Source organism: Podarcis vaucheri (assembly GCF_965113315.1).
Source record: "Podarcis vaucheri genome assembly, chromosome: 2".
In the NCBI taxonomy this organism is placed as follows: Eukaryota; Metazoa; Chordata; class Lepidosauria; order Squamata; family Lacertidae; genus Podarcis; species Podarcis vaucheri.
In genome coordinates this window covers 56,088,117-56,114,334 of record NC_138760.1, presented here as the reverse complement: position 1 = coordinate 56,114,334, position 26,218 = coordinate 56,088,117, and the positions used below count along the sequence as shown (strand labels likewise).

General features: G+C 40.6%; 1 protein-coding gene across 4 annotated transcripts in view; it reads left to right on the top strand.

Moving 5' to 3' along the window:
- Nucleotides 1-26,218, top strand: part of NEURL1B (neuralized E3 ubiquitin protein ligase 1B) — a 190,700-nt gene that overhangs the window by 153,080 nt on the left and 11,402 nt on the right. Inside the window, exons 1-2 of one of the 4 annotated variants that reach the window (XM_082213057.1) lie at nucleotides 18,525-18,573; nucleotides 18,929-18,967. The exons of 2 other annotated variants lie outside the window; for them this stretch is intronic. In XM_082213057.1, coding sequence (XP_082069183.1) covers nucleotides 18,540-18,573; nucleotides 18,929-18,967 — 73 coding nt within the window. In that variant the 5' untranslated portion in view covers nucleotides 18,525-18,539. Of the gene's footprint in view, nucleotides 1-18,524; nucleotides 18,574-18,928; nucleotides 18,968-26,218 lie in introns of those variants that run through there. One more of the 4 variants, XM_082213058.1, reaches the window with a different exon arrangement.

Here is a 26,218-nt window from a genome sequence, read left to right as displayed (position 1 = left end):
GACTTGCTGTTATCCTTCTTTTCACCTTTGAGGAGAGGGGTGGAGAATCTTATTATCTTAAGTATGTATATGAATCTGTTCCTCACATTAAAAATTTCAATCTATCCTTACAGCTCACCCACCCCCAATAGTCTTTTGCTTCCTATTTGTTCTCTGAATGAGCAGATTACTTCCTCGTCCTCTTTTTGGGACTCCTAAATGCAATCTGATTGTGTCAAGACCATTTTCCTAGACTGCTTGAATATGGGTTCCAGCCACCCAGGAGAAATCCCCACCCCAATACCATGATAATTTAGCAGATTACAGTTGCAGGAAGCTTTTTTTGCAGGATTGTGTGAGATCAGGTTCATATACTGGATAAAACTACACCTTACTGTAGAAAGGTCATTCAGAAAGCTTCCACTTTAGTGTTGTCTAAAGCATCAGCTTCTTTAGTTTCATAATTGGATTTATCTATTTACTGCTTTTGTTCTGCTTCTTTCTGCCAGGATTACGTAGTTGTGGTTTTATTTTATTTCTGCAAGCGCCAGTCTGCTGAGCAGTTGTCCTCTCGCTGCAGTGTTGCAATCTCTGTCGGGGAATGTTCTGCAAGAAGGCAGCCTTCCACTCACAAGCTGTTCATTGTCCACTTGTTGCATCTGATGAAGCTGGCTCCTGGTTAAGCCTCGTGCCACAATCCATTTGCCAGCCTTTAAGGTGCTCTTCAAGGACTCTTATGCTGGTATTTGTCACAAAAGGAACCACACAAAAACCTTATATTCTTTCATTTCTCATTTTATTCTTAACCTGAAAACGAAGGCCTAATTTCAAAGCAATGTGTATTGCTAATGAGATCACAATTGGTTTCGTCACAAAATCTAAGACGATAGCATAGGCCCAAATAAGTGAATTACTCTCAAGAAATGCAAATGCTGTAATAGTGGACGTAATCCTACTGTAATCTCCAGGCAGAATAATTTCCATTGTGTCTCAGCTTTTTGGAAAATATAAATTGCTTTACTTCTGCCTCTGAGTACCTGTTGAATGTGAGTTTGACAAACCAAAGATTAATGAAAAAATACCCAAGGTTTTAAACTGGAAAGAAGGGCACAATGAAGTAATTCTACCCATGTTTATCTTCCTTGCCTGATATTTAAACAGTGTGGTTACAAGGCCATTTTTTAAAGTTTACGTGATTTATGTCTGTTTTGTACGCAAGGCCCTGACTCTAATCTTAATCAATTACTCAATTTACAGGGGACGAACAGAAAGTTACCCTTGATCTTTCAATAAAAGGGGCACTACCACACTTCAAAAAGTTGGCTCCATATTAGTAAGGACAGAGAGGCTTGAACTTGGTGTAGTGGAGAATGGGGGACACTAAGATAAACAAATACACGGTTCAGTAGTTGGCATGGACAAGGGGAACCTATTTTAAGTTTTCCTGTGCAAACTTTTAAGGAGTTACTATTTCACCCTTGCTGGCATACAGAAACAAACAAATGGGTTGGGGGACGGGACAGCACACTTGGGGAACACCTTTCTCACAGTATCCCATTCTCATTTTGCCATAAAGTGAAAGGCTGCAGAGCAGCTTTGCCAGACATAATCTCAACCGTATTCTCACTTGTTGTCTTTCCCAATACCACATATCACATCTCAGCCAATAAACTTCTGTATAAAGCCTTACTATGCTTCTTGAGGACCAGTCCCTGAGACTGCCCCTGCTCCTCAACCTTATATGTAAACCCTTCTACCCTATAGCCCCAGTGATGAACTAGCAACTGGGGAGTTGCTCATGAGGACTCCTTTATTGTTTGGCTTTGGTGTGAGAGGAAAGCAGGAGCTAAATTGTGAGCGGGTATAAGACTAGAATGTGTGTGTGTTTGCTGGGAGCTGGAATAACCTTTAACCTACTGTCCAGCAGTCTGAATGGCTGAGGTGGTTTTGGGGGAAACTAGGGCGGTTCTATTGAACGATTTTCAGCATCTACTCTGAGAGAATCCCATTCCCGTTGACCTAGCTGGCTTGGGACTTTTTGGCTGCTATTGCAATCATGGGGTTGTCTTGGCATATCACTGGCCAATTAATCCATGAGGAAGGACATATGCTTAAACTGGTCTTTTCCAGCAGGTGGCTGGTTGATGGTTTGGTGGTGTTTAATTACCTTGTTATCATGGACTGTTCATTTCCTGGTGAGGTTTAACATTTGTGGTGCTTGGTGCTCATTGCTCCCTGCAGGGGTGGAGGACCAGTTAGGATCATCCTCCCCTGGAAGGTTTTTGTTTTGTTTTGTTTTAATTAGGAAGATTCCTGAACGCTTTGGGGAATTGTGCAGTTGGTATGGCTGGCACCCCTATCAAAGCCCTGGTGTCACTGTGGAATAGTGAGATGAAATGGGCCAGTGGCACAGGTATTCACGAGTGTTCTCTCCAGCATTGTGGATCCCTGATGGCTCTGTGGTCCTCAGGAAAGCTCTGAGTGATGGAGTAAGCCAAGTGACTGGTAGAGTACAGGTGGCACAAGTATTACAGTGAAAACAGCTGAACACATAATTATGCCACCTGTGGGGCAGTGAAGAAAGTTTTCTTAACTATTACTTGAGTAGCTTTCTAGCACAGCTTTGTGGGATCTTCCCCTAAGGGGAGTAGCCTAGAATGCACAAAAGCCTGCTGTGACTAATTTGCAAGGCACCTTGAAAAGTCCCTCACGTTCTGCTGGAGCTTAATGCCACAGATATTGTGGATCAGCTGGAGATGTCAAGTCTGGTTGTTTGGGATCAATTTCAGTAGCTAAAGCCAGATAACTGGACAAGGTGTTTGAATTTTTTTGGCCTACTACATGCAGTCCTGAGCTTCCTGTCATATAAGGGTTGGGGGTTGCCTGGGTTGGGCCCAGGAGCTGTAAATGCCATTTTTGTGAGAGACAACTGTAATTTGCCTTTAAAGGAAGTGGTGGTGTGTCCCCTTTTCAAGACACCTTCCCTGGATCCAGAAGCAAGTGACAACTACTGTCAGTTGCAAACATTTCCTTTTGGGGAATGGTTATTATCAAGAGAGTGGTGTCTGTGCAGCGTCAGGAGTCTTTGGAGGAAGCTGATTATCTAGATCCATTTCAGTCTGGCTCCAGGCCAGATTTTGGCATTGAAATGACTTTGGTGGCCTGTATCAGGGAGGACAAAGAGAGTTTGAGCTTGCTTAATTCTCCTTGAGTTCTTGGCAGCTTTTGATACCATCAATTATAACATCCTCCTGAACCATCTCAGTGGGTTGGGAGTAGGGAGCACACTGTTCTACCTGCAGGACTGGTACCAGAAAGTAGTAATGGGTGACTTTAGCTTAGCCCCATGGCAGTTGTGCTGCCTGTCCCCCCATGCTGATTAAACTCTTATTCTTTAGTTATTAGATTTCTAGTCTAACTTTCTTCTCTAAGGAACTGTTGAGAACATTTGTTAAGGGGTTTGGAGTGAAGTTTCACCAGTATGCAGATGACACCCAGCTCTGTTTTCCCTTGTCATCTGAAGCTGTGCAGTTGCTTGGTCAGTGTTTGGCCTCTCGTCATGGTGTTTACTTCTGTTCAAGAGAAGGCCTCATTAGTTCAGTAGGCCCTAACTGTTTAACTAAGGTAACCTCCCTATTGAGTTGTGACTCATTGGGTCTTCCGCCTCTTGACTTGGAAATGTCTTGATTCAACACATGTGGACATCTATACCCCGGGCACTTTTTCATATTATCTTCCCTTCCCTTACACTGATTCATCATTCTGATCCAACTTTGGAAGTAACTTTTTAAGGGTTCTGAGAGTGATTTATGTATTTTATATGCAAAGTCTTTGTTCAGTTGGCCATGTAAACAAAGAATGACAGCTGCAAAGTAGGCACTTTTTAAGTAAAGAAGTGCATATTAATTTTCATGAACTTCTCAGAAGATCTCTCTCTGTGTAGAACTATCATAATTGAGGATAATTGTCCTCACACTGCGTTGCACTTCTGGTATTTTGTGTTATTGCACAATGTGACAAGACTTGTAGTGGTGGTAATGAGGGGAGGTTTCAACTAATGTACAAAACCTCTAGAAAAATGTAATTTCCTCAGCATACCTGTGCATAGATGTAGATTCTGGGTGTTCTGGCTCAATAAGGAATAGTATAAGCATCTCTGCATTTGAAGAAAGAAAGAAAAAAGCTAATCAAGAGCTCACTTTTAAAGATTTTGTCCTTTGAATAAAGCATGTACCAAATTACTATGCTCTCCGCTGGGTTCCTTGCACAATCTCTCCTCCTCCCTGTCCCCATCACTGCCTCATGAATTATGGGATCAGCCTATGCCTTCTGGAACTGGAGCTAGGAGGTAGTCACAGGATTTTTGTATGCCTCTTGTTTGAGATTCCTATTTCACATGCTTGCTTAGGTGCATATTTATACAGTGCAAAGCAACAGGCACCAAAGCTATTGCTTGTATACTGTCTTATATTTGGGGCAGCTGAGTGTGGGGAAAGTATATATTTTCCAATAAAGGTGAATTTAGCCTATGACGCGCCCCCTATATTGAGTCAGAGGCCATTAATCCCTCTAGCTCACTTTTGTCTATTTATTTGATGCCTGTAAAATATCTAAAAGTGATTTCCCAGCAAGAACATGAGGAATGAAGCAATTTAAAACAGTTCCATATGCAAAAATCAAACTCTCATGTAAAACCGATTAAAAACCATTCCATGCATAAAACAATTTAATATGTAAAACCATTTTCAAACCCACTACAGATTTAACCTGGGAGAAAGATCTTCATGTAAAAGGCTTGTTGAAAACCCCAGAAGCACGATAGCAACAGCACCTGTCTGATGTGTAATGGGAAGGAGTTCTAAGGGGCAGGTGCCCCCACAAGCCCAGTTCTCCTATCCAACAGAATGCAACTACTGATAGGATGGTATCTGCAGGAGGACTCTCCTGCAGAGTGCATCAGTTGTTCTTTTTATGAAAAATACCCGTCCTTCCACTGAGAAGAGTACACAAATGTTCACACACTCATGCTGCAGAGAAGGTGAAAGAGAAGACAGATCAGTTTTATGGAAGGCAAAGGAGCCTCTGAGACCTGCATTCAGTAGTAGTGGTCAATACATGGGGGAACATTCTATCCTTACACTCCCTCCCTGCTGTAGGCACACAACTAAGTCCTCCCAGTGGTGTGGAGCCGGTGGGACCAATTGTTCCTTAGCTCTGGTATTTTAAGCCCTGTATACATTTGACTGTAAGCTGTGCATTCCTTAATAAGAGAATTTTTTGCTGAGGATATTAGCAGCATTTGGGGGATGACGTAAGTGAAGTATGTTACTAGAACATTTCTTAGCCTCTGAAGTATATTCTGTTCCTTATGTTTTCCTGTGCCTCTTGCAGAGCCTGCCAGGATCTCCCACTTATCTTCTGCTCGATGTATCATCTGTCCTTGTAAATGCTTATCGGAGCTTTTGATCCTTCAAGGACACTTTGATTAGGTTTTTGTGTACAGATAACTCAGGCCATAATTTTCCAAATGAAAGTTTTCACTCCCTTTTAAGCGATGACAGAGATGTTATTTCCTGATGGGCAGGTGATGGTTTTGTGAACTCTGAACTCCTCCACCTTCAGCTAATGATGGTGTGGTGTAGCCAGTCATAAAGATAGGTATTAGATGAGAGGATAAGGTGGCTGATGCTCTCGCTCTGCTTGGCTTGAGGACAGAGCAGCAGTTCAGCAGTACAATCCTGCAGATGTTTGTTCGGAAGTAAGTCCTGTTGTTTTCATCAGTGCTGGATTAAACCCTGTGGGGGACCGACCCTAGGCAGTTGAAATCTCCGGGGGGGGGGCTCACAAATTATCTCAAAGCTTCTAATGGGCTACTTGCGAATATTCTACTAGGATCTGGAGTTGGCGGGAACTCGCGACACACACACAGAAAGGTTTGTATCTGGAGGTTTCTCATATGTGTGCTCTAGTTGGATAACATTGCACTAAGAAAGTTTGATTGTAATTTTCTTTCAAGATCAAATCAATATTATTTTGATCTGTTGTTGCAGTGCCTCTAAAAAGCATGGGGCCGGTGCCTACTCTGCCTTTTGGTAATCCAGCACTGGTCTTCATTGAGGCTTACCCTCAGGTAAACGGCTTTAGGATTGTAACCTCTATTCTTTTTCTAAAACTGAAATAGCCACCCAACTGCCACCCACCTGGCATCATCGTGATGTCAGGTTACATATTTTCTCTTGCCTGCACACATCCTACCTGACCTTGCATACAGGGAAGATGGGCGTAGGGAATTAGGACCCCTGCAAGGATGAATTAAAGCTGTGGGCTGGAGGTTCCCCATTGCTGTTCTAAACTAATCCCCCTCAAATATTACATTTCCTCATAGGAAAGTTTTTCCAGCCCCCTGATAATTTTGGTTGTCCTTTTCCAGTTCCACAATGTCTTCTTTGAGGTACAGCAACCAGAATAAAAGCACAATAAACCAAGTGGGATTACACCATAGATTTGTATGAAGAGTGGTTTTGTTTTCAGTTCCTTTCCTAATGATCCCTGGTATGAAAACTGGTCTTTGTCACTGGGAACTTGCAACCAGAATCCTCTATAGAAACTAAAGCCAGACAAAGTAAACCAGAAGTGAAACTTTTAAAGAAAGAGTGGAAATGGCTCTTGGTGTGACACAGGGATACTGTAGTTCCTTTTACAGCAGAAAGATTTCCTTAGTGTGGTAAACATTTGGACACACAGATATAGCCACGTTTACATCCTTTCTTTTTTTACATACTTAAGAGAGGTGGGTTGAAAAAAACCCAAAAAACCTTTTCAAACCTTTACTTCCTGCTTCTGTGTGTGGTTAGAAATGGTTTGTGGAAACCTTTCAAGTTTCTGCATATATGTTTTTCTTAATACAAATCAGCAACTTAACTTAATGTTCTTTCAAACTCTCAGTTGCTAGTGATCTGCATCTCAGACTCTTTTTCTTGAATTGTTCCCCGAGCTTAATTCTTGATATATTAAAGACTGAAACCCCCTTCATTCCTGATCTTCTTGTAGTGTTGTACTGTCGTGTGTGATTCATTTTTGTTGTCTGCTCTTTAAACTTTATTTCTGCAGTTACTGAGCATTTGGGGTGTTTTGTTTTTGTGTGTGTGGTGCTTACCAAAAAGTCTTGTTATACAGTTTGTGTATGTGTGTTTTTCAAAGGTAGAGAGATGCCATTTTCTGCATGACTGTCAGGACTCATTAGACTCTGCTCATCTGCCTAATAGGCTTCTGAGAAGCAAGTTAGCACGTGGGTTGAATGTGGCAAAAAAATTAGCTTTGGTTTGTTTCCTAAATGTGAAGCATTTTGCTCTAAATTTGAATAATTTTCTGTACATAGACCAGCTTACAGTAAGTAATTTAATCTCTTAAACTATTAGTAATGTAGAAGTCTTGTTTCTCCATAGAAGTTCCCCATATAGCATACATTTATTTATATTAAATGGCAAATCACTCTGCTTATGTTTTAATAGTTTGATGTGGTGTTTTGAGTCCCAAGATGAATAGATGATTAAAAAGAACTGAAATTAAGCAAATAAAAGCAGTTTATATATTGGCTGTGCTAATTTAGACTACATAGTATGCTGTTTATGAACAGATGCACTCTGTTGGCTGCAGAGGAATAATAAATTTGTACATCGTTTAGAAGAATTGGTACAGTGCTGAGAGGAAAAACAGGCTGGTGGAAAAGAAAAATTTCATACAATAGTTCCATCTCCTCCAGTTTCTTGAGGACTACTGTAGACATGATGCTTACTGCATGTTTGAGGGTACCAGAAATAGCCTCTTTGTGACTGGAGCAACTCATGATGTGACTTTCCTTAATTGTGTGGAGTGTTTTACCACACCAGCAACCCCTAGGAATAAACAGTGTTGGCGTGAGAGCTCTCCACACATTGGGGAGACTCATGGGATTAGTGGTTCCAAACATTACAGATGCACAATGGGAACCGGCAGTCTTTAACACCTGATTCAATCTTCCCGTTCTCTCTGTATGGGTAAGTTTTAATGTGTCTCTAGCTTGGCCCTTTGTCCTTTCAATGACAGGGAGACTTCTGACAGGATTAACTTGTATTTGTTGTATTTGTGTCCTGCCTTTCTTCCAGCAAAGTCAAAGAAGCACTCTAGTTTGAAAACATCCTTGGGCGTGAGAGTAATTTTGCCAAAGCCACACGCCCAGTGAGCTTCATAGGAGAGCAAGCAAAGATTTGAGTTTCTGACATCCTTACCCAGCCCTCTTTATTTGCCCCAGCTCTCCCTCCCATGTAGCTACCCGCCCTGGGAACCTATGGTGGTAAGAAATCTTATAAATGAATGACTCTGATGAAGCATGCCTCTAAAACTTGCTGAGCTGTTAAAATACAGGCACAGTCCTCAAGGCCAGTTCTCGGAAAGAGGCTTAGTAACATCAGTGGGATTGCCAGGGAAAGTGCTCTGAATGCACAGGATGTGACATAAACAATGCTGAAAAGCCTGTGTGGGTGCATTTAAACAGCTTGATCCCACTGATGTCAAAGGCATAAATACATTAGGTGTGTAAATAAAAGCCTTGTTGAAGATGATGGCAATGGCCTCCACTGCTGGTTGAAGATAGGGTGATTTGTAAGTGCTATACAGAACAAGCTTCAAAATCAATGCCTTGGTTTGTCAGCATCATACTGAGAAACCAGAACCAGGGTTACTGACCTCAAGAAGGAACAACATCTCCTATTGATCATTCATGACATTTTATCCAGCCCTTTAAAGTAAACTGCTAGGACTCTTACGTTACACCTCCTCTCTGCACTGACTGTCCTTCTCCCTTGAGACAGGAAGATTGAACCTGAGACCTTCTGCTCTACCACTGAGCCATGACCTTTCCCCATAATCTACACTGGCATTTAAAAATGAGTGGGACAATTAAAATAAATATCCACCACTGTGTCCTGGTAGCAGCATAGCAATACCATACTCGGTAGGTAATACATTGGAAAATTCCACTCCCAGGGAAGGAATTAAACAAACCTTTTAGTGTTCAAGGGGTACAGCTTGGCTAGCAGAGTATATTTTCTAAGAGAAGAAAATATATAGCAATCTGCATAATGCGTACAGGTCTCAGAGGTTTGCAGCAGTAGGAGCAGAAATCGGGGTTTCTGTACCTAAAAGTTAGACACAAACAATCACATTCCCAAGCCCCTCTAAATGGTTACTTCTGGTTCTGTTGGGCTGTGACTCTTCCCTTACTGAGATCAGCAGAGGCACTTCATTTTCCTTTAGAGGCCCTGGTGCATTTTGTCTGAACAGTATAAATGTTTGTCAGTAGTTCATGGTTTGTTTTATTAATTCTAAGAGGGAACAGCTGAACTCTCACGTCCCAGAGGTGCAACAGCTGTGTGTTATTGCCTAATAACCTTCATCTCAAAATTGGCAGTTTTCTCAAGAAACGCCTTTCCTTTGGGCACTTATCTTTAGACTCATTAATGCATGAATATGTTTCAGAAACAGTCTTATTGTGTTAAGTGTACTAAAACTGACTAAAATCTAAAACAACCGGCCCATGTGTGGTGCTCTGTCTTTTGACTATTAGCCTTGCACTTGCCTATTCAGGAATGTGGAGCTAGAACAAAACATGGCCTGGTTCTACTTAGGTATGCAGACCAGCTGTAGAAACATGAACAATCCCCTCTAAAGTTAATCAGACTTCCAGCATGCCACCGTCTGATGCAAGCAAAAGTAACGGGGTGGCCATACCTAAATGACACTATATGAGGTTGGGCCAAATTGACCCAAAGGTCTTTACATCTGCTGGCTTTTTCTCCCATTGTGGCGCCAGTAGTTTGGCCATGTTGACTTGGAAATAAGTCCTAAGAAACAGAGGTTTACATGCTGAGTAGCTCTGATGGAAGAGGGTTGGCAGAAGATGACTTAACCATCCCTCCTATCTTCTGCAGGCCCCTGCAAAACTGCTCAAATCTGTAACTGCTCCCTATCTGTAACTGCTCATAGAAGGTTCCTCCACCTGATTTTTAGTTGTATCCCCCTTTTCATTACCACCTCACACGCCACAGACCACTCCATTCAGGAAGACCCTTAAATCCTCAAAAGAGGCTTTTCAGCGGGAGGAATTGATGGAAAATCCCCATCTTATGCCAACCTCCTTCTGGCTGTGCTTCTCAGGATCCAATCCAGGCTATAAATCAGTAGGTATTGGCAATATTTAATAGGAACATGACAGGAAAATGTTTGCACCCAGCCAAGAAATGAAAATTAGAACTCATTGAGCATCATTTAAATTGCTTAAATTTTTAAACTTCATTTGTCATTAAAAATAACATTTGAGTGGAAGTCATATAATGTTTCCCAGAAAGATTATTAATCAGTAAAGAGGAAATATGGCAGCATGCTATTTTCACACGAGAACTTCATAGTTGAACTGAGATTTTAACCACGGGATTCAGGTTTAGAGCATATGACTCTTCAACGTCTATAATATTTCGTATGTAGCAGAAATACGTCAAAGATTTTACCCTTCCGTTGGGGATACTGAAATGATAGACAAAGGTTTTTTGTTTTTGTTTTTAAGAAGCAAGACATTGTGACACATAAGCGGATCAGTGGTAACCAGCAGAGCCAAAGATGGGGTGTAGAGCTGTGTTCCCATTTCTTGCCCACTGATTCTTGCCCTTTCAATGGGGCTTGTCCAGGTGACATTTGTGACACAATGGGGGTGTATTTCCACAACCTCTAAATGTCCTTCGGAGGGGGGGGAATAGGCACTGCTTGCATCCACCCACAGAACTCTAGTCTGCCCTCTTCCCCCTGCTGCTCCTTTCAATTAAGCTTTAATGAGGCCAGGGTTCTGGTGTAAGACGAGCCACCCTTTTTCCCGTTGGCAAAGTAGGCATTCCTAATAGGAGTTTTGTAAGAGAGCCATTTCAGCGAATAGCTTTCTTTAGCAAAGGCGCAACTTGTGCTTGAAACTTCAGCAGCTTTTGTGTTTTTTTGTTTGCTTGCTTTTTCTGGTGACAAAGGATGATTGTTTTTACGTCAAAAGGACGGCTGTCCGTCCCTGCGTTCTGGAATAACGTTAGTTAATTTTGAGTTCGATTAAAGTGAAGTATTTCCCCCCACCGTCTCCTATAAGAACACACACAAAAAAAACCCCTGCTGGATTTGAGACCTAACTAATTTGGCATTCTGTTCCCACAGTAGCCAGTCAGATGCCTCTGGGAAGCCCAAAATGGGACTTGAGCAGCATGTAATGCCTTAAGAGAAAATCTAATGAAAATGATTTACAGGTGGTACATGACACCAGTCAAGCTTGCAAAAATTTACCATTTGCCCGTCAATAAATGTTGGAAATGTAATGAGACTGAAGGTACATTCTTTCACCTTTGGTGGACGTGCCCAAGGATTAAGACATTCTGGGAGATGATTTATAACGAAATGAAAAAGATATTTAAATATACTTTTTTGAAGAAACCAGAGGCCTTTCTCCTGGGCATGGTCGGCCAAATGGTGCCAAAGAAGGATAGAATTTTCTTTATGTATGCAACAACAGCAGCAAGAATACTCATGGCGAAGTACTGGAAGACACAAGATTTACCCACCTGGGAAGAATGGCAGATGAAGTTGATGGACTATATGGAAATGGCGGAAATGACTGGCAGAATCCGAGACCAGGGAGAAGAATCGGTGGAAGAAGACTGGAAAAAGTTTAAAGACTACTTACAGAAATACTGTAAAATTAATGAATATTAGAAAAATGTTGGAATGAAGTTATATGGATTTAGTAGAAATGTTATAAGGAATTAAGTATAAATAGATTAATAGAGTATTAAAGGGAAAAATAAGGTTAGAATGTGTTAAGATAATTATAGGATAGAAAACAGAGGAAGATGGAAAGGAATTGCTGAAGCAATTAATAGAAGTGGAATACAAAAAGGGAGGTGTGAGGTGGTCATGGAAATAAGTGAAAGAAAGATAAGATATTGAAATTGGACTGTGTTATAAATGGGTTTTGTTTTGTTTTGTTAGTTGTATGTGTTAGTGTTTTGTAGTGTTTTTTGTACTGTATTGTATTGTATGCTTTTTTTGTTTTGTTTTTTGTAGTGTTGTGTTTCATTTGTTGGAAAATTAATAAATATTATTTTAAAAAAACAAAAAAAACCCCAACAAAATGGGACTTGAGCACAGTAGCCCTGTCCTGCTGTTTGCCCCCCAGCTGCTGGTATTCAGCTTCTTCTCTTCTTCTTTGGTGATCACTTGTAGCTGAGTAAGATTGTCTTCCATGAACACGGTCTTAACAGTGAGTCTGTAAGTGACTGTGGAGGCCAATTCTGGATCCACACGTCCTTCCACAGTGGGAGTTTCTGGGTGGGAGTTGATCATGTTGAGGGTTTGCCAAACGTGCCTTCCTCTTAGCACGCATACTGTGGTATAGTGATCATGTTCAGTAGCCACTGATAGCTTTATCCTCCAGAAATCTTTTTCCATTTTGTACAAATAGAGGTCTGAAAAGGAGTTACCGTACTTTTGCATCATGCCCTGAAGACTGAAAAGCTGAGCTTATTTAGATGCAAGTTAAAGGATTCTAAAACTGCAATCCTTTTGCACCCTTACGTGAAAGAAAACTCCATTCAACACAGTGGGGCTTACGTCCAAACAAATACGTATAGGATTTTGCTGCAAAAGAACTATTGCACCCAACAAGTCTATTTATAGTGGGAGGAATTCCACTTTGCATTATGCCAAACATTCCAACAACACAAATATTTCAGCTTGCTGGATGGAATGACCCCCCCTCTCCTGCTGTGTGTTGTTCTGCAGGGGGTTATCCTGACCCACCCCCAGCTAATTTTGGGGGGTGCAGGGGGGGGAGAGAAGGGAAATCCCTTTTTTGCAGGGCTTAAGAATTAAGAAGAATTGCTTAAGATTATTCCACATTTTGAACTACAGTATTCCCATCTATGCTACTAGCAAATTCAAGAGCAATAAGTTCAACAGGAGAAGCTGTATCACTCTGTTGCAATAAATCCCAAAGAGTCTCAGTATAGTAAGAGAAATTATGGGTGAATTTGAGTTATAAGCTTTTGTGAACTAGAGCTCACTTGTATTTATTTGCCTTTGAAGTGTCACAAGACTTTGTTGTTGGGGAGGAGGAGCTGTAGTTTTGTGTGTGTTTTGCTCCATATACTTGACAGAGCTGAGGCTTCACACATTTAATCCTTGTCCTAGATCAGCTTTCCAAATTGCATTTCAGTAGTTCTGGTTTGTATGGCTACAAAGACACCACTATTCCATTCTTGAATAATGTATGCACATTATAATTTGCCATATGGTGAGATGCAAGACAGCCTAGAGAAGGAGCACTTTTGGTCCATTTGACAGGGCAAGGATAGCTGTGTTACAAGTCTGTTGCAGCAAAATTCTTGTGGTACTGACAAAGCTTATTATGGCATAAGCTTTCATCTGAAGCATCTGGTGAAGTGGGCTCTAGTCCATGAAAGCTTATGGCACAATGCAATTTGTTAGCCTTCAAGGTGCAACAAGACTTTATGTTCTTGTCCTCTTTTTCTGTTTCTTGCAGCATGTGTAACCATATGGTACTATTTCTTAATTCTTCATGTGGGTGCCATAAATGGACATAGTGATTTGGCCTAAATAATAATACTTATTTCTTCTTCTCAGCTTTTGCAGAGAGGCCCAGCTGAATTGTATTCTGAATTGCATTTGCTAAACTCCATTTGATCTCTGCCTGAAATCCTATGACCCATGGACGTTTTCTAGGGAAATAATCCTCTTCTGAACTATAGATATGACAAATATGATATGTTGTTGAGATATTAATCTTTTGCTGTATTTTATTGCTTGAATTTTGTGATTGCCTTTGTTAGTTCTTGTGAGAGCCTTTTGGGACAAAAGGTGGCACAGAAATAAACTAACATAACAAGTAGGAAAGCTATGTATCTCCCCACCCCCTCGCCAAATTAACTATAAACAGTCACTGTTCTACTCCCCCCCTTTCTCTTCTGCTCTGGATTTCATGGATTTCATCTTTGAGAAGTGCAGTTGAATTATATACAGTCCTGATAGCTGTTAAAAAGAAAATAATTGAAGATCAGGCCACTCATTATTTACCTTTCTCACTCAATGCATTCCTTCCAAAGCATTTTTCTCCTTTATGCCAGAGCCTTGTTTAAACTGTGTGTAAATAAAAAGTGAAGCACCAGATTGCAATCCAGCAGCATACTGGGGGCAGGGATTTTGAAAGCAGCTGCTTCCTAGAAGCCACAGTTTCTTGCTCACTCTGATATTTGTGGCTGTCTCGGAAAAGGCCAGAAGCCCTGAATGCATGGCCCTTGTTAAGTCTGCTGCTAACTGGGTTGCCATCTTGCTTACGTGAATTGAAACATCCCTGTGATTTCTCATTCCCCACCCCAATTTTTCTGTAGCACAATGGTGGCTAATAAACACTATTTCGTAGTACAATCCTATCAGGGCTGGCAAAGTGAGGCCTTGGGCAGCGGATGTTGGGGCCATTCTCCTGGCACAGCCCACCCTACCACAAATTAGCCCCCAACCCAAGTGTTGTGGAGGTTGCTATCCCTTTACTAGGGTGATTCAGCTGTCAGTCCAGTTGTCTTCCATATATAGAAGGAAGAAGGAGTTTCATCTTGCCCTTGACCTCAAGCAGCAAAATGCCTTAGGCCTGAACTCCATGCATTCTTACTCTGAACTAATTCTCGCTATGTTCAGAGGTAAAGGTCCATAGGATTTGCAGCCTCAACATCTCATTTACTTTGTGGTCGTTAACTTTGACCTTGCAGAATTTTCATGAAGTAGTTATTGCCCACTAAGGAGGAACTGACCAATTGACCTGGCTTTCACAACACTGTGGACTTCTGGAAAGGAATGTGCAGCTTCTTTTACTCCTTTTAAAAAAAAACAAAACAAAAACAAAGGTTTCGCTTACTGTGTTGCCTATGAGCCCCGAGCTTGCAATTAAGCTCTCTTCTTGCTAATCATGACCTTAAGCATGAGTTCCAGTTCAGATGACATGCTAAGCAAAATCATGACTTAGTTCAGCACAGTTCATCAGAAAGAAAAACAGACTGGGGAGAAGCAAAAGTGGCCGTGAGCAAACTTCAGGAGCTCCTACAGTCAATGCTGGTTTCCTCAGCCAAAATTCAGCACGTGTTATGGGAGCCAGCTCTTCACAAAGGAGGCACGTTAACACAAAACCCCCTGAAAGCCGTGGCAGCTTCTTCCCAGTATACTTTGAGAAATGTACCCTTGTTAGGGTGCTTGGAGTAGTCTGTTAGTGTTAGGAAGAGGGCAAGCAGGAGGCTAATAAATTCCCTGCAGGAATTTGTTTCATTTACACAACATTGTCATCGTTAATCACAGTATGCGAAGCACTTTGTATAAATGGTAAATATTAACCCATTTAACTGGTTGGAGACTAAGGGTGAGAGACAGTGACTTCACCAGATCTACGCAGTAGAATTTAAACCCATCTCTTTCAGTTATTCGACATGGTGTTCAATGGCCATTTTGAATGTCAGACAAAACTGCCACCCATGCTGAGCTGCAGTTGCTTTGTTTTAAAGCCTTTCATTTTCCTTTTCTTTTTTGGTAATTATTTAGCAATTAGTCTTCTGGTGTAACACGGTGACCCTTTGTGCCTATAGGGGATGGGATGGATTTCCTGCCTCCCACAGACAACGATTCCACCCCTTACCTTGTTCCTGTTTATGTAGAAAACAACCAGCATGTGAATAGTGTTCAAGTTAGCACACCCTTTCCATGATCCCAATACATCTGGGTGATGGGACAGAGTGAAACATGTTGTTACCCAATATTTTTTGTGAGTTCAGTGTGGGGGCAGGGGAGAAAAGATAATTGCATCTAATTTAAAACCAGATATTCTGTAGATGCTCCTGCAAGCTTAGTGACATAAAATGTTACTGCTAATTATTACACTATACTGTTGTTTTGGTATTTGCACATGCAAAAGCACAAGTCTATCTGCTCATCTACCTTATAATATTGCAGTGTTACTATGGCCTTCTGAAAAATATATTTAATATTCTGGGAAATGGAGGTTAGATGGAATTATATTTCTGTATCATTTTAGTTAGCTTTTATAATAGAAATGTAATGCAGAACTTGGGTATGATGCTGGCTGGTAAGAGAGAACTGGGGAGGAATCCTATAGTTTTAGTCATTCTGTGAGAAAGGAAGAATTGATAAGATAGTTTATGTAAGGCAACAGGATTGTAGCATCAGCAGTTTGAGCTGAGGTCTGTCTTTTATTATGTGTTGTGCAATACGTTGACACATAATTTTTAGATGCTAATACAACTTTCATATTTAGCACTTAATATAATATATTTGGACATACTTCTGTTGTGGAATACTGAAAACTGATACTAGAGCCAGTTTTTAGAAGATTGACAGTTTTTGGAGTACTATTTTTTCCTTGATCTTTTGAGTTCAGACTATGGCAGTCTCTTGGGAAAGGCACAACATAACAGTGGCTAATGAACTGGGCGTCTGTTGTTTTGGAACACTTCTCATATGGAAAACTAGGAACCTACTCCTGTGCGTGCTTACTCAGAAGTCCCACCACGTTCAGTGGGGCTCACTCCCAAATAAGCCTTCATAGGCTTGCAGGCTAAATGTCAAATGGATAGTATAGTGTCCAAGTCTTTAAAACCCCACCTTGGAATAAAATCAGATTAAAATTGGGGGTGGTCAGGAAAATTGTGTGTTTCAAATTTATTCACTGTGGGTCACACCAGCCTCCATTAGTTGATTCTAGTGGTCCACAGTGCTGCAACATGTTTGCAGAGCATATTAATGAGTATAGTCTAGAAATTGACAGGCAGATTTAAATGTAGTGAGATTAATTGCCTGGCTTGGTGACAGCACATTTTTCTTTGGCTATGGCTTGAAGGTGTGACCCAGTGCTACCTCCTTTATTTTCATACTTCTGATTCCTTGCACATGGACGATATTTCAAAAAGCTTTACTGTTGAAGTAAATATAAGGGGAAAGGAACTTGGGTGTCAAATGACTATGATCAATTGCAGCAATCTGAACAGCTTCCAAGGCTTCCATCTATCTATCAGGCAGTAGCTTTTATACTATTTTGGGGGGAAGAGGGAATTGTAGCAGACTAAACGTGACTTAGACACTATGCCTTCTCCGTCCATCTTTTAACTCTCACCTACCAGATTCTAAAAACATGGTATTAAAGATGGAGGCCTCTTGACCCAAACTGAAGGCCACTTGATGCTCTCTTTTTTCAAAAACAAAGCAAAACACCTGACCTTACAAAGATTCATTAAAAAAACCCACAGAACCTAAACATAACCAATGTTATGTGATGCTCACAAATTGTTTGGATGTTACACAAAATGGCAGTTGAGGGTGCACAGCCCCTTCTTCCATCCATCCTATGTTGTTCCCAAAGCCATCTTAAGATTCTCTGGCGAGCTACTGCAGGCCATAGGAGGCTGAGATGAAAATTGGCCTGACTCATTGCAAAAGACCTTCTTATAGCTGTACAGGAAATACTTGTCAGCGGTTCTGGCTTAAATGCTGTTTAACTTGCAGATGAGAGAAGCAAAACCTTCAGTTAAATTAAAGAGCTACCTCCCAAAAGAACTTGAATCGTAGTACATATTGCTGAGGAAAAATGAAGCACAGGCTAGAAAGCTGTATTCTATAAACTCTCCTGTTAGCTGTATCTCTGATAGTTATAATGTACTGTTACAATATTATTTTGTGACTGACTAGCTTTGATGTACTGTTACAATATTATTTTGTGACTGACTAGCTTTGACGGCCAAACATCAGCCGATAGTCGCATAAAAGTGGAATGTCATAATCACTATTGCTAGCTACACTTTACTTGGTTCCAGTTACAGATAGGTTGCCGTGTTGGTCTGCCATAGTCAAAATAAAAAAATTCCTTCCAGTAGCACCTTAAAGACCAACTAAGTTAGTTCTTGGTATGAGCTTTTGTGTGCATGCACACTTCTTCAAATGCTGAAGAAGACTTCTTCAGGTATCTGAAGAAGTGTGCATGCACACGAAAGCTCATACCAAGAACTAACTTAGTTGGTCTTTAAGGTGCTACTGGAAGGAATTTTTTAATTTACACTTTACTTGTTAGTTTGGGGTAGCTTGTGAGGTGGAAGTGAGAGAGCTGGGAAGAGAAGTGGGGAAACAATAGGAACCAACAAATGCTGAAGGACAAGCAGTTTTTTATTCAAATTATTTATAGAAAAGTATTACTTGCTTAAGTGAGTGGCAGATGGACCAGCCTCTGTGCTTTGTGTTTCTAGTATTCTGTTCATCAGAAGTTAGAGCTATTCTCTACTGCAGTATCAATTTTGTTTGATAGACTCCAAAAGCTTTGTAGAGCAGGGGGTGACAACTTTTTTGAATTCGTGCACACATCTGATAATTTGTGGGGGAAAGCAGCAGAAAACCTCTTGTAGGCACCACCACAAAATGGCTGCTGTGGGATCATGGTTAATAATGAAGGACAAGTAACTTGCCCAGGTAACAGAGTACAAGGCAGAGCTGGTGACCGAGCCCCTGAATTCATTATTTTGATAAGTCTGGTGCAGAAAGGAACCCCCTGGTGCTCACGAACGCTGTGTTGGTGACCCATGTCTTAGAGCTGCATCTCACCCCCACATTCTTTTTCTCTGATATGGGCAATGGGCGGGGAGGAATTGTTACCGTCCCTTATCAAGAATTATGTCACAGACTGATGGAACTTGTAGTCTAAAACATCTAGAGGGCCCCAGGTTGGGAGAGGCTGGTTTAAGGTTTAAATTAATTGTAATTCATGGTTAAAAACAGAAATTATTCTATTTAAATTTAAAACAGAAATTATGAAATCTCATTGCAGCTGCACCAGAGGAGCAGAAGGAAAGGAGAAATATACAAGGTTAAGTCTTGCTTTTGTTTTTTCATGTAGCAGTAAACTGTGGTATAGCATTATGCCTGAAACAGCCCTATGTAAGCCCTTGAGAATAGACACTGCCAAGACTGTATCTTAGACATCTGAAAATACTCATTTTATTATAAATAATCGGCATTACTCGAGGTGGGTGGGGAGCAGAAATGATTATCATGGAATATTTTATCTCTGCCATTGCCTCTAATTTAGTGAGGATTTTTATCACTCATTGTTGAAAGAAAGTTTGCCTCATTATGAATTTTTGTTAGCAAACATGAGTGGCCTTTGAGACTAGCTCAACGAATCGGCTTTTCATTCTTTTTTGTGGTTTGTCTTGTGACACTATCATGGCTAAAGGATGCTCAGTTAACCAGGATGACATGGCCTTGCGGTTATTTTCCCTTTCAAGGTAACAGTTCTATTGTGTGCAGCTTTTTAATGATGTGGCTGAACTCTGGCTTTGTAGAAGCGCTCGCATTTCAGAGAATGTAGTCATTTTATTTTTAGAGAAACTGCCCTGCTCAAAGATCCATTGCACTAAGGATATGTCATGGGATAGATGATTAAGTTGCTTTTCGGGGTGGGGATCAAGTCACAAGCTAAAGTCATGAAATTTTCTCTGGAAACAACAGTTTACTGTTTCAGCTATTCTAAAGTAGCTGCGAGATGAATCTACAAGAAGGAAATGGGCTCCTTTGTCTTTCCAAGCCAGATTGATGATGATTTCGTAACAATATTAGTCCTAATTACAAGTTTTTCAAGTGACAATAACAAGTTGTTGTAGGATGGGAATAGCAGAAAGATTGTGTGTAATAGGAATTTTGGTGCAGTTTCTGTGAACTTTATGCTGTTTGTAAAGTTTCATTTCCTACCCCCGCCCCCCACTTCATTCCTTGGCCTAGATTCTATGGAATTCACTTTCTCTGGGAATGTAGCTCATACCCATTTGGTAATGAAACTCTGCTTTTTCTTCTAGGGTTCCTTCCAGACAGCTGGCTATGAGAAAAATACAGTGGCTTGTCTGATTTGCCCCCTCAAAACAACTAAACCATACATTTCACATATTGCAGTACTGTATAGATCAGGGTTCAAAATGCAAAAACAAAACTGTTCCCTGCTTGCTATATTGGACAGTTGAAGTCTCTCTCTTTTAGAAGCAGCAGCAGCAGCAGCACACACAGAGGAAATGCTTGCATTTGAATCTGTGGCTGTTCTAACACTGCCTAGTCTATTTCCTATTCAGAAGTCCTTTTGAAGTGTTTTAGAGCTTTCTGGATAGGGAGGAGGTCGGTCAAAAATTCAGCCACCACCCAGCTCTCACAATGGATTCACATCATTTGAACAATAGGATCTCAAAATAAAATGGTTACTTATAGGATGCATTCATTGAAAGCTCTCTCTCTCTCTCTCTCTCTCTCTCTTTCTCTCTCTCTCTCCCCCCCCCCCGGTTTCAGTAACATCCATACAGTTGAGTGTACATAAAATAATGACAGGTTCTATCCCTTGTTTCCCAGATAAGAATTAAGTAAGTAAAACATATTTGTTGTTCTGCATTTTTAATGACATTTTTAAATTTGGATGATTTAAGGAACTATTATTCCACCTTAGAAAAAGTTTCAGCTACGTTTGTGTGTTCATTCTCTCTGAATATTTAGAGCATACAAGCTCCACACTTGGAAGTCTGTCTTCATAGCTATGGGCTAAAAACTGGCCTTTTAAAAGTGCGAAAGCTGAAGCTTTTGTAATACATCCAATATCAAGATCTCTTCCTTTTCTTTGCGTCTTCGCAACTGGGACATGTACACCTACTGATGTATTGTGACTAGACAGGGCTGAAGTGCAGCATCTAAAACATCTCCCTGAACACAATAGGAGAAGGAATAAACATTTTTCTTGCAATAATCTATCATTCCCTTTAGGCCCATCTTAAATGCCTTGAACACCATCTTTTCAACAACCCAATTCGTTCCCCTTTATCTTTAGTCCTCCATTGTTTTGATGCCTGCTAGATTCCAGTAACCCAGAGTTGGGACAAATTCTGATTCGTCATCAGGTATCTTGGGTTTCATCCTATAAAAGGGCTGTGCTTTCAGAGGCAAGGGATGTGCTGCTCCAAGCTGTGAGCTACTAACTTATTTTGCTCTGAATAATCATAGCATAGCATTTCCTGTGTCTGGAATTCTGCTACATTGCCTTTTTCCACAGTTGCATCTTTGTTGTGGGACAAGAATGAACAATTAGGAGCAGCTTTGTAACACATTTTAAGTAGTGCTTATCTACACATATACTGTTTGCCCTAACACTGTCTCCAATGTTAAGAGGTTTTTTGTTTGTTTTTGCTTTACCTTTCTGTGTTTCTGATACTGTATCATTAAGGGCTTATCTTCACAGGTTTGCATTTCTGAGTTTAAACTAGAGCAGTTGCTTGCTACCAAAGTGGGAGCCTTCAGTTCTCAATTCTTCTTGTTTAGATTGGCCAAAAACTCTCACCTGCACTTCAAAGGTTCATGCAGGTGCATTGTGCATGGGACAAAATACTAATGTGGTGGTGTTTGTGTCACAGGGAAGAGGGGACCATTGCAGGAGATACTGTTGACAACACTGTTTTTCAGAATGGCTCTGTAATGATAACCTTACTCATTAAAACTTCTCACTCTCATATATTCTGACTTTATTAAAACCTTCACAGCATATTCACAAAGGGACTATGGGTTTCCTTTTGAAACACAATTTTTAAATGCCCAGGAGAGGACAAAGTTGAATGAAAAAGCATTCAGCAATAATTGATTTGTGAGAGCAAGCTCTGAGACTTGTTGCTATGGCTCTCTGGCATACTTGTCTCATGTCCTTTAGAGATTTTAGTACAATTGCTCCTGCTTTCCATCTGTGCAAATGAAACCAGGTGGCCTGCCTCAGGGCTTTAAGTGGCCATTAGCTGATTAGGATTTAGGTTATGGCTCTATTAGCTTAGGGAAAGTATTACTGTGGCTATAACTTAATAAAAACATGGTTTGATTTTTAATTGTGTTTTAAGATTGTTTAATCTGGTGCCTCTATTCTTGTGGACTCATTGTGGTGAGAGAAAAAATATTTTCTACATTCAATATAGTTGGGTTCTCCCCCACCCCCATTTCTTTGGAGGTACCAAGTCCTCCTACATCTTGAAAGAGGCTGGATGTAGTGTCCCTGTTTAAAATGACTTTTGGGGAGAGTCTGTGGATGGTTTTCTTCTTGGCTTAGGCCTCACATAATGTCATATTTGAATTTGGGAAGTTTTCTCCTAGATTAAAAGTCTCTTTGTCTCAGATAGTGGTACTGAAAACCACAACCACCACATTTTCCTGTAGTGTGTGGTTCTTTTATTGTCCGGTACTATCTGTTCTGTGGGCATTTTGAGCGGTTCTCCTCTCTGCTGGCTTCTACTTGTGAGATGTTATAGTCTGCATTATGTAGGTCAGTTCAAGATGAGTTATTAGGTAGCGGTACTGCCTTGATGTAAGTCACTGGGCTAGGTTATCTTCTGGCCTTTTCAGCCATATGAGTCATTGAAGCCAAATAGTCTTTCGTTCTTCCAGTGCACGTTTTAGGAGAAGTGTGTCCTGTATAAACATGTCTTTTAATTTCAGCATTTCCTCCAGTTTGGATCATTGCCATTACCCTCCAGAGACACCAAATAAGCCGCCGGAGTGTTCAAGACATGAACATTGTGTGGTTGCAATGCTGATATGTCTGGCTGAGAAGAAAGACACAGAATATGTAATGCTTTGTACAAGATGATGCAAACTGTAGTGTGTTTGTGTGTGTCTTGGAGAATCTTTATTGGTTTAAGTATTGTTCACAGTAAGAGTTTTGTTCTAAAATGGAATTTTAAAGGCTTCAGCGAGGTTAGTACAATGTACATTAAAGAAAAGGGTTTGTGTGTCCTTCCATTTACAAAGCCAAACAATACCGGAAATAACTGGTTTGGGTTTTTTTTGTTTTTTAAAAAAGCATGTTGAAAAGAATACCAAACCCATGATATAAGGATGTATTATAGTTTTTTTTTTAAAAAAAATCAACTGAAATCCCCATGAGATTGACAGCTAAGAGATTTTCTGAAACTAGCAGTGAGGGATACACTGTGGGCCCCAATTCCATTCCGGTCAGGTTTCTCCAAATCCTCATGTGTCTGGATTAAATCACTAAATTAAATTAAAAGATATATAAATAAGTGTGATTTAAACTGTGTGAGGGGCTGAAGTATGAGTGGGGAATGATTTGGATTGTTTGCAAACTAGTCTTCTGAAAAAAGCTAAAAATATAATCACTGCAACAGATGTGTTGCTGGTTACCAATACAGCTACCACTGCCACCAGTTTCTCCAACCTCAGGATGGTGAGATTATGTTAGCTGAGACATCTCATATTCCATTTTGAATAGTCCATATTCTCCTTTCATTTCCTATGAGCTGCTTCTTCAATCTCACATTCTCTATTTCTATCAGCCGCACCACAGATTGACCAATCAACGTAAAATAGTTGAGGTAGTTACAGCCAATAACATGCTCACTTATCATATGGCAATTTATGACAATATTTTACCACTGTCATTTTGGGGTGTACATGTACGCCATTGGTCCACCATTCACAGATTGACAAGGCTGGTTATTGCTATAGATGTTTCCCCATACACTGGCCAAAACACTTTCATGATCAGAAGTATCTGGAAATAGGTTATGATTACTTACGTACCAATTGAAGCTATCCTTTGCTGTGGACTTCAGAATGGTAGAGGATGAGGCACCCACTGGAATGAGAATGTGTTGTCAGACTAGGTTGATGTCTGGTGCATGGAAAATGCTTTTTGCCACTCTTTCCTCTGCATCTCTTGTGGAAGATGCTGGTGTTACGCTAGCAAAATATCTTGTCAAAAATGATGCTTGCTATGGGGCAACTATATTTACAGTGCTCTTTCATTGTCCCAATCCCAATAAAGAAAAAGTGCTGTATGTTTTAAAAGGGTAACTGACAGGTGTCCGTTCTACTAAAGGATAACATGACCCATTCATTTCCTTCAGGATAATTCCCTATTGTATAATCGCAACATGCTTTCCTGTTTGTTTTGCTTTTTAAATAACCCCTGGCCTAAACTTCCTGTTCATCAGCTTGGAATGATGGTAGCATTTTGGCTATACAACTGCTTTTCCATCTTTTGAAATTACTCATCGAACTCTTAAAATTCTCTGGATTTATCCAATGCATAATTTCCTGCTTGGCAGGGGGTTGAACTCGATGGCCCTTGTGGTCTCTTCCAACTCTATGATTCTATAATAAAATTCCTATCTATCTATCTATCTATCTATCTATCTATCTATCTATCTATCTAATTTCTTGGCTTGATATTCTTCTCTGCTTGTACATTCAAGGAATGGGATAGGGATTATACAAAATTTAGATGCCTGTGTATATGTGTGTGTGTGTATATGTACACACACACACTTTTTATACCTTAAGATCATAAACTATGTGAAGGTGTGCTGAAGAATGTGTTTGAAGATAGTGAAACAGTTTGTTGCTGTACAACAGGATGTACAGTAAGCAGGCAGCTTATGCAGGGAAATTGTGCCTAAAGCCAAATTACGCATAGTCAAAATCTATTGAGCTCAGGGGTAAGTGGGATTGTCAAAGTCATTCCCCCCAGAACTTCACACCCTTTCTCCACCCTTTTAATTTTTATTTATTTATTTTGCCAGCACATAAAGCTGAATGTGCAAAAGTTAAATGCACATACGTTGTGGGCTTGCTGTATTTATTGAAATATTCCTCTCTCCACCACTCCTTATGGCAGCCATTCCTGGACAAGGCAGTTGAGTTATGGTCTGACTGTGGCCATTGCCATCTATATACTTAGTCAACTAAGAAGAATGAAACAATGACTATTTTAGAGGAAGGGACACCCTTTAAAAACTCAATAAGCAGATGCTAAGAGTGGTTTTCTTGGCAGTCAGTGCCAATATATCTAGATCAGATTGTGCAGAAACTGCGCTATTGTACTAAGTAGATGGAGAGTTCCCCCGTTCACAAGGCAAGTTGTACCGTGTATTGTATAGGCCAATAGTGATAAGTGGGAGCAGTTTGCCGCTTAATCACAAAAGTGTATGTATCACAGGCCTTAATGCATTTGTGCCTGGCGGTCTTTGATTCTGTTCTCTGGCCTTATCGTGCTCTTATTGAAGGTGGCGATAAAGCTTCCGCTATTGGTGTAAACAACGCTGCCCTGAATGCCTGAGAACGTTTACCCCTTTGGGCCTATCTATAACTCGCTATTTATTATGTGTACTGCTATTATGTGCCTCTCCATTCTTTCCGTATCTCTCCATTCTTAAGATAAGTGTAATGAAAAGAAATACCTTAAGAGTTCAGTTTCTGTTTCTAGTTCTCATATAAAGATAAACTTGTTTGCATGTGCTATTCCATGTAACTACTGAAATGCCTTATGTTTCCCACCTCTTCATGGCTGCCACGTACTTAGGTGTTACTGTAACAGAAGTGATGCTCCCAGGACGCTCTGGCCAGAAACACTATATTTTCACCTTCAGCAAGTTGCTAGTCTCTCAGTTCTTCCAGCTGAATCTCTTGCACCAGAGAGTGGTCTGTGGCCCATGTGGTTCATTTGGGAAGTGCAAGTACTTCCCTCCCAGTTATTTATTTAGATTTGCTAGTCATCTTGGTTCTCTCCTTTTGGAAAATTTTTCTTAAAACATATCTGTCATCCTTTGGCAGGATGTTTACATTACAAACAGGCTTGTATAACCTCCTGAGAGGCACTGCTGCTGCTAAGGATTTGGCCCGCTAAATATATCATTCAAGAGGTATTGTTGCCAGCTTTGTTCCTTTATCATTATTATTATACTGGCACGTTTTCTAAACCATTTGCAAGCTTGTACTGCAGACATTGGGAGGTGAGAATGCTTAGCTCCATACCATAAAAACCTCCATCTGCTGATTTCTGCAGATAAAAAGCAGGGAAGCAGGGCAGTCTGTTTTTTTCTTAAGGGGGAGGTAAAAAAAAAAAAAAATCTCACCAAAACTGACAGGATGCCTGTCTTGCTGCCCTGTCCTGTGCATGTTTACTTGTACATAAACACCACTAAACACAGTGTTTGCAGGCTGGAATGGGTTGGATTGCATTCTTGAGCTCCTTCCATAGAAAGGTCTGTAGAGACGGAGAGACCCTGTGAAATGCTCTCAGAATCTGCAA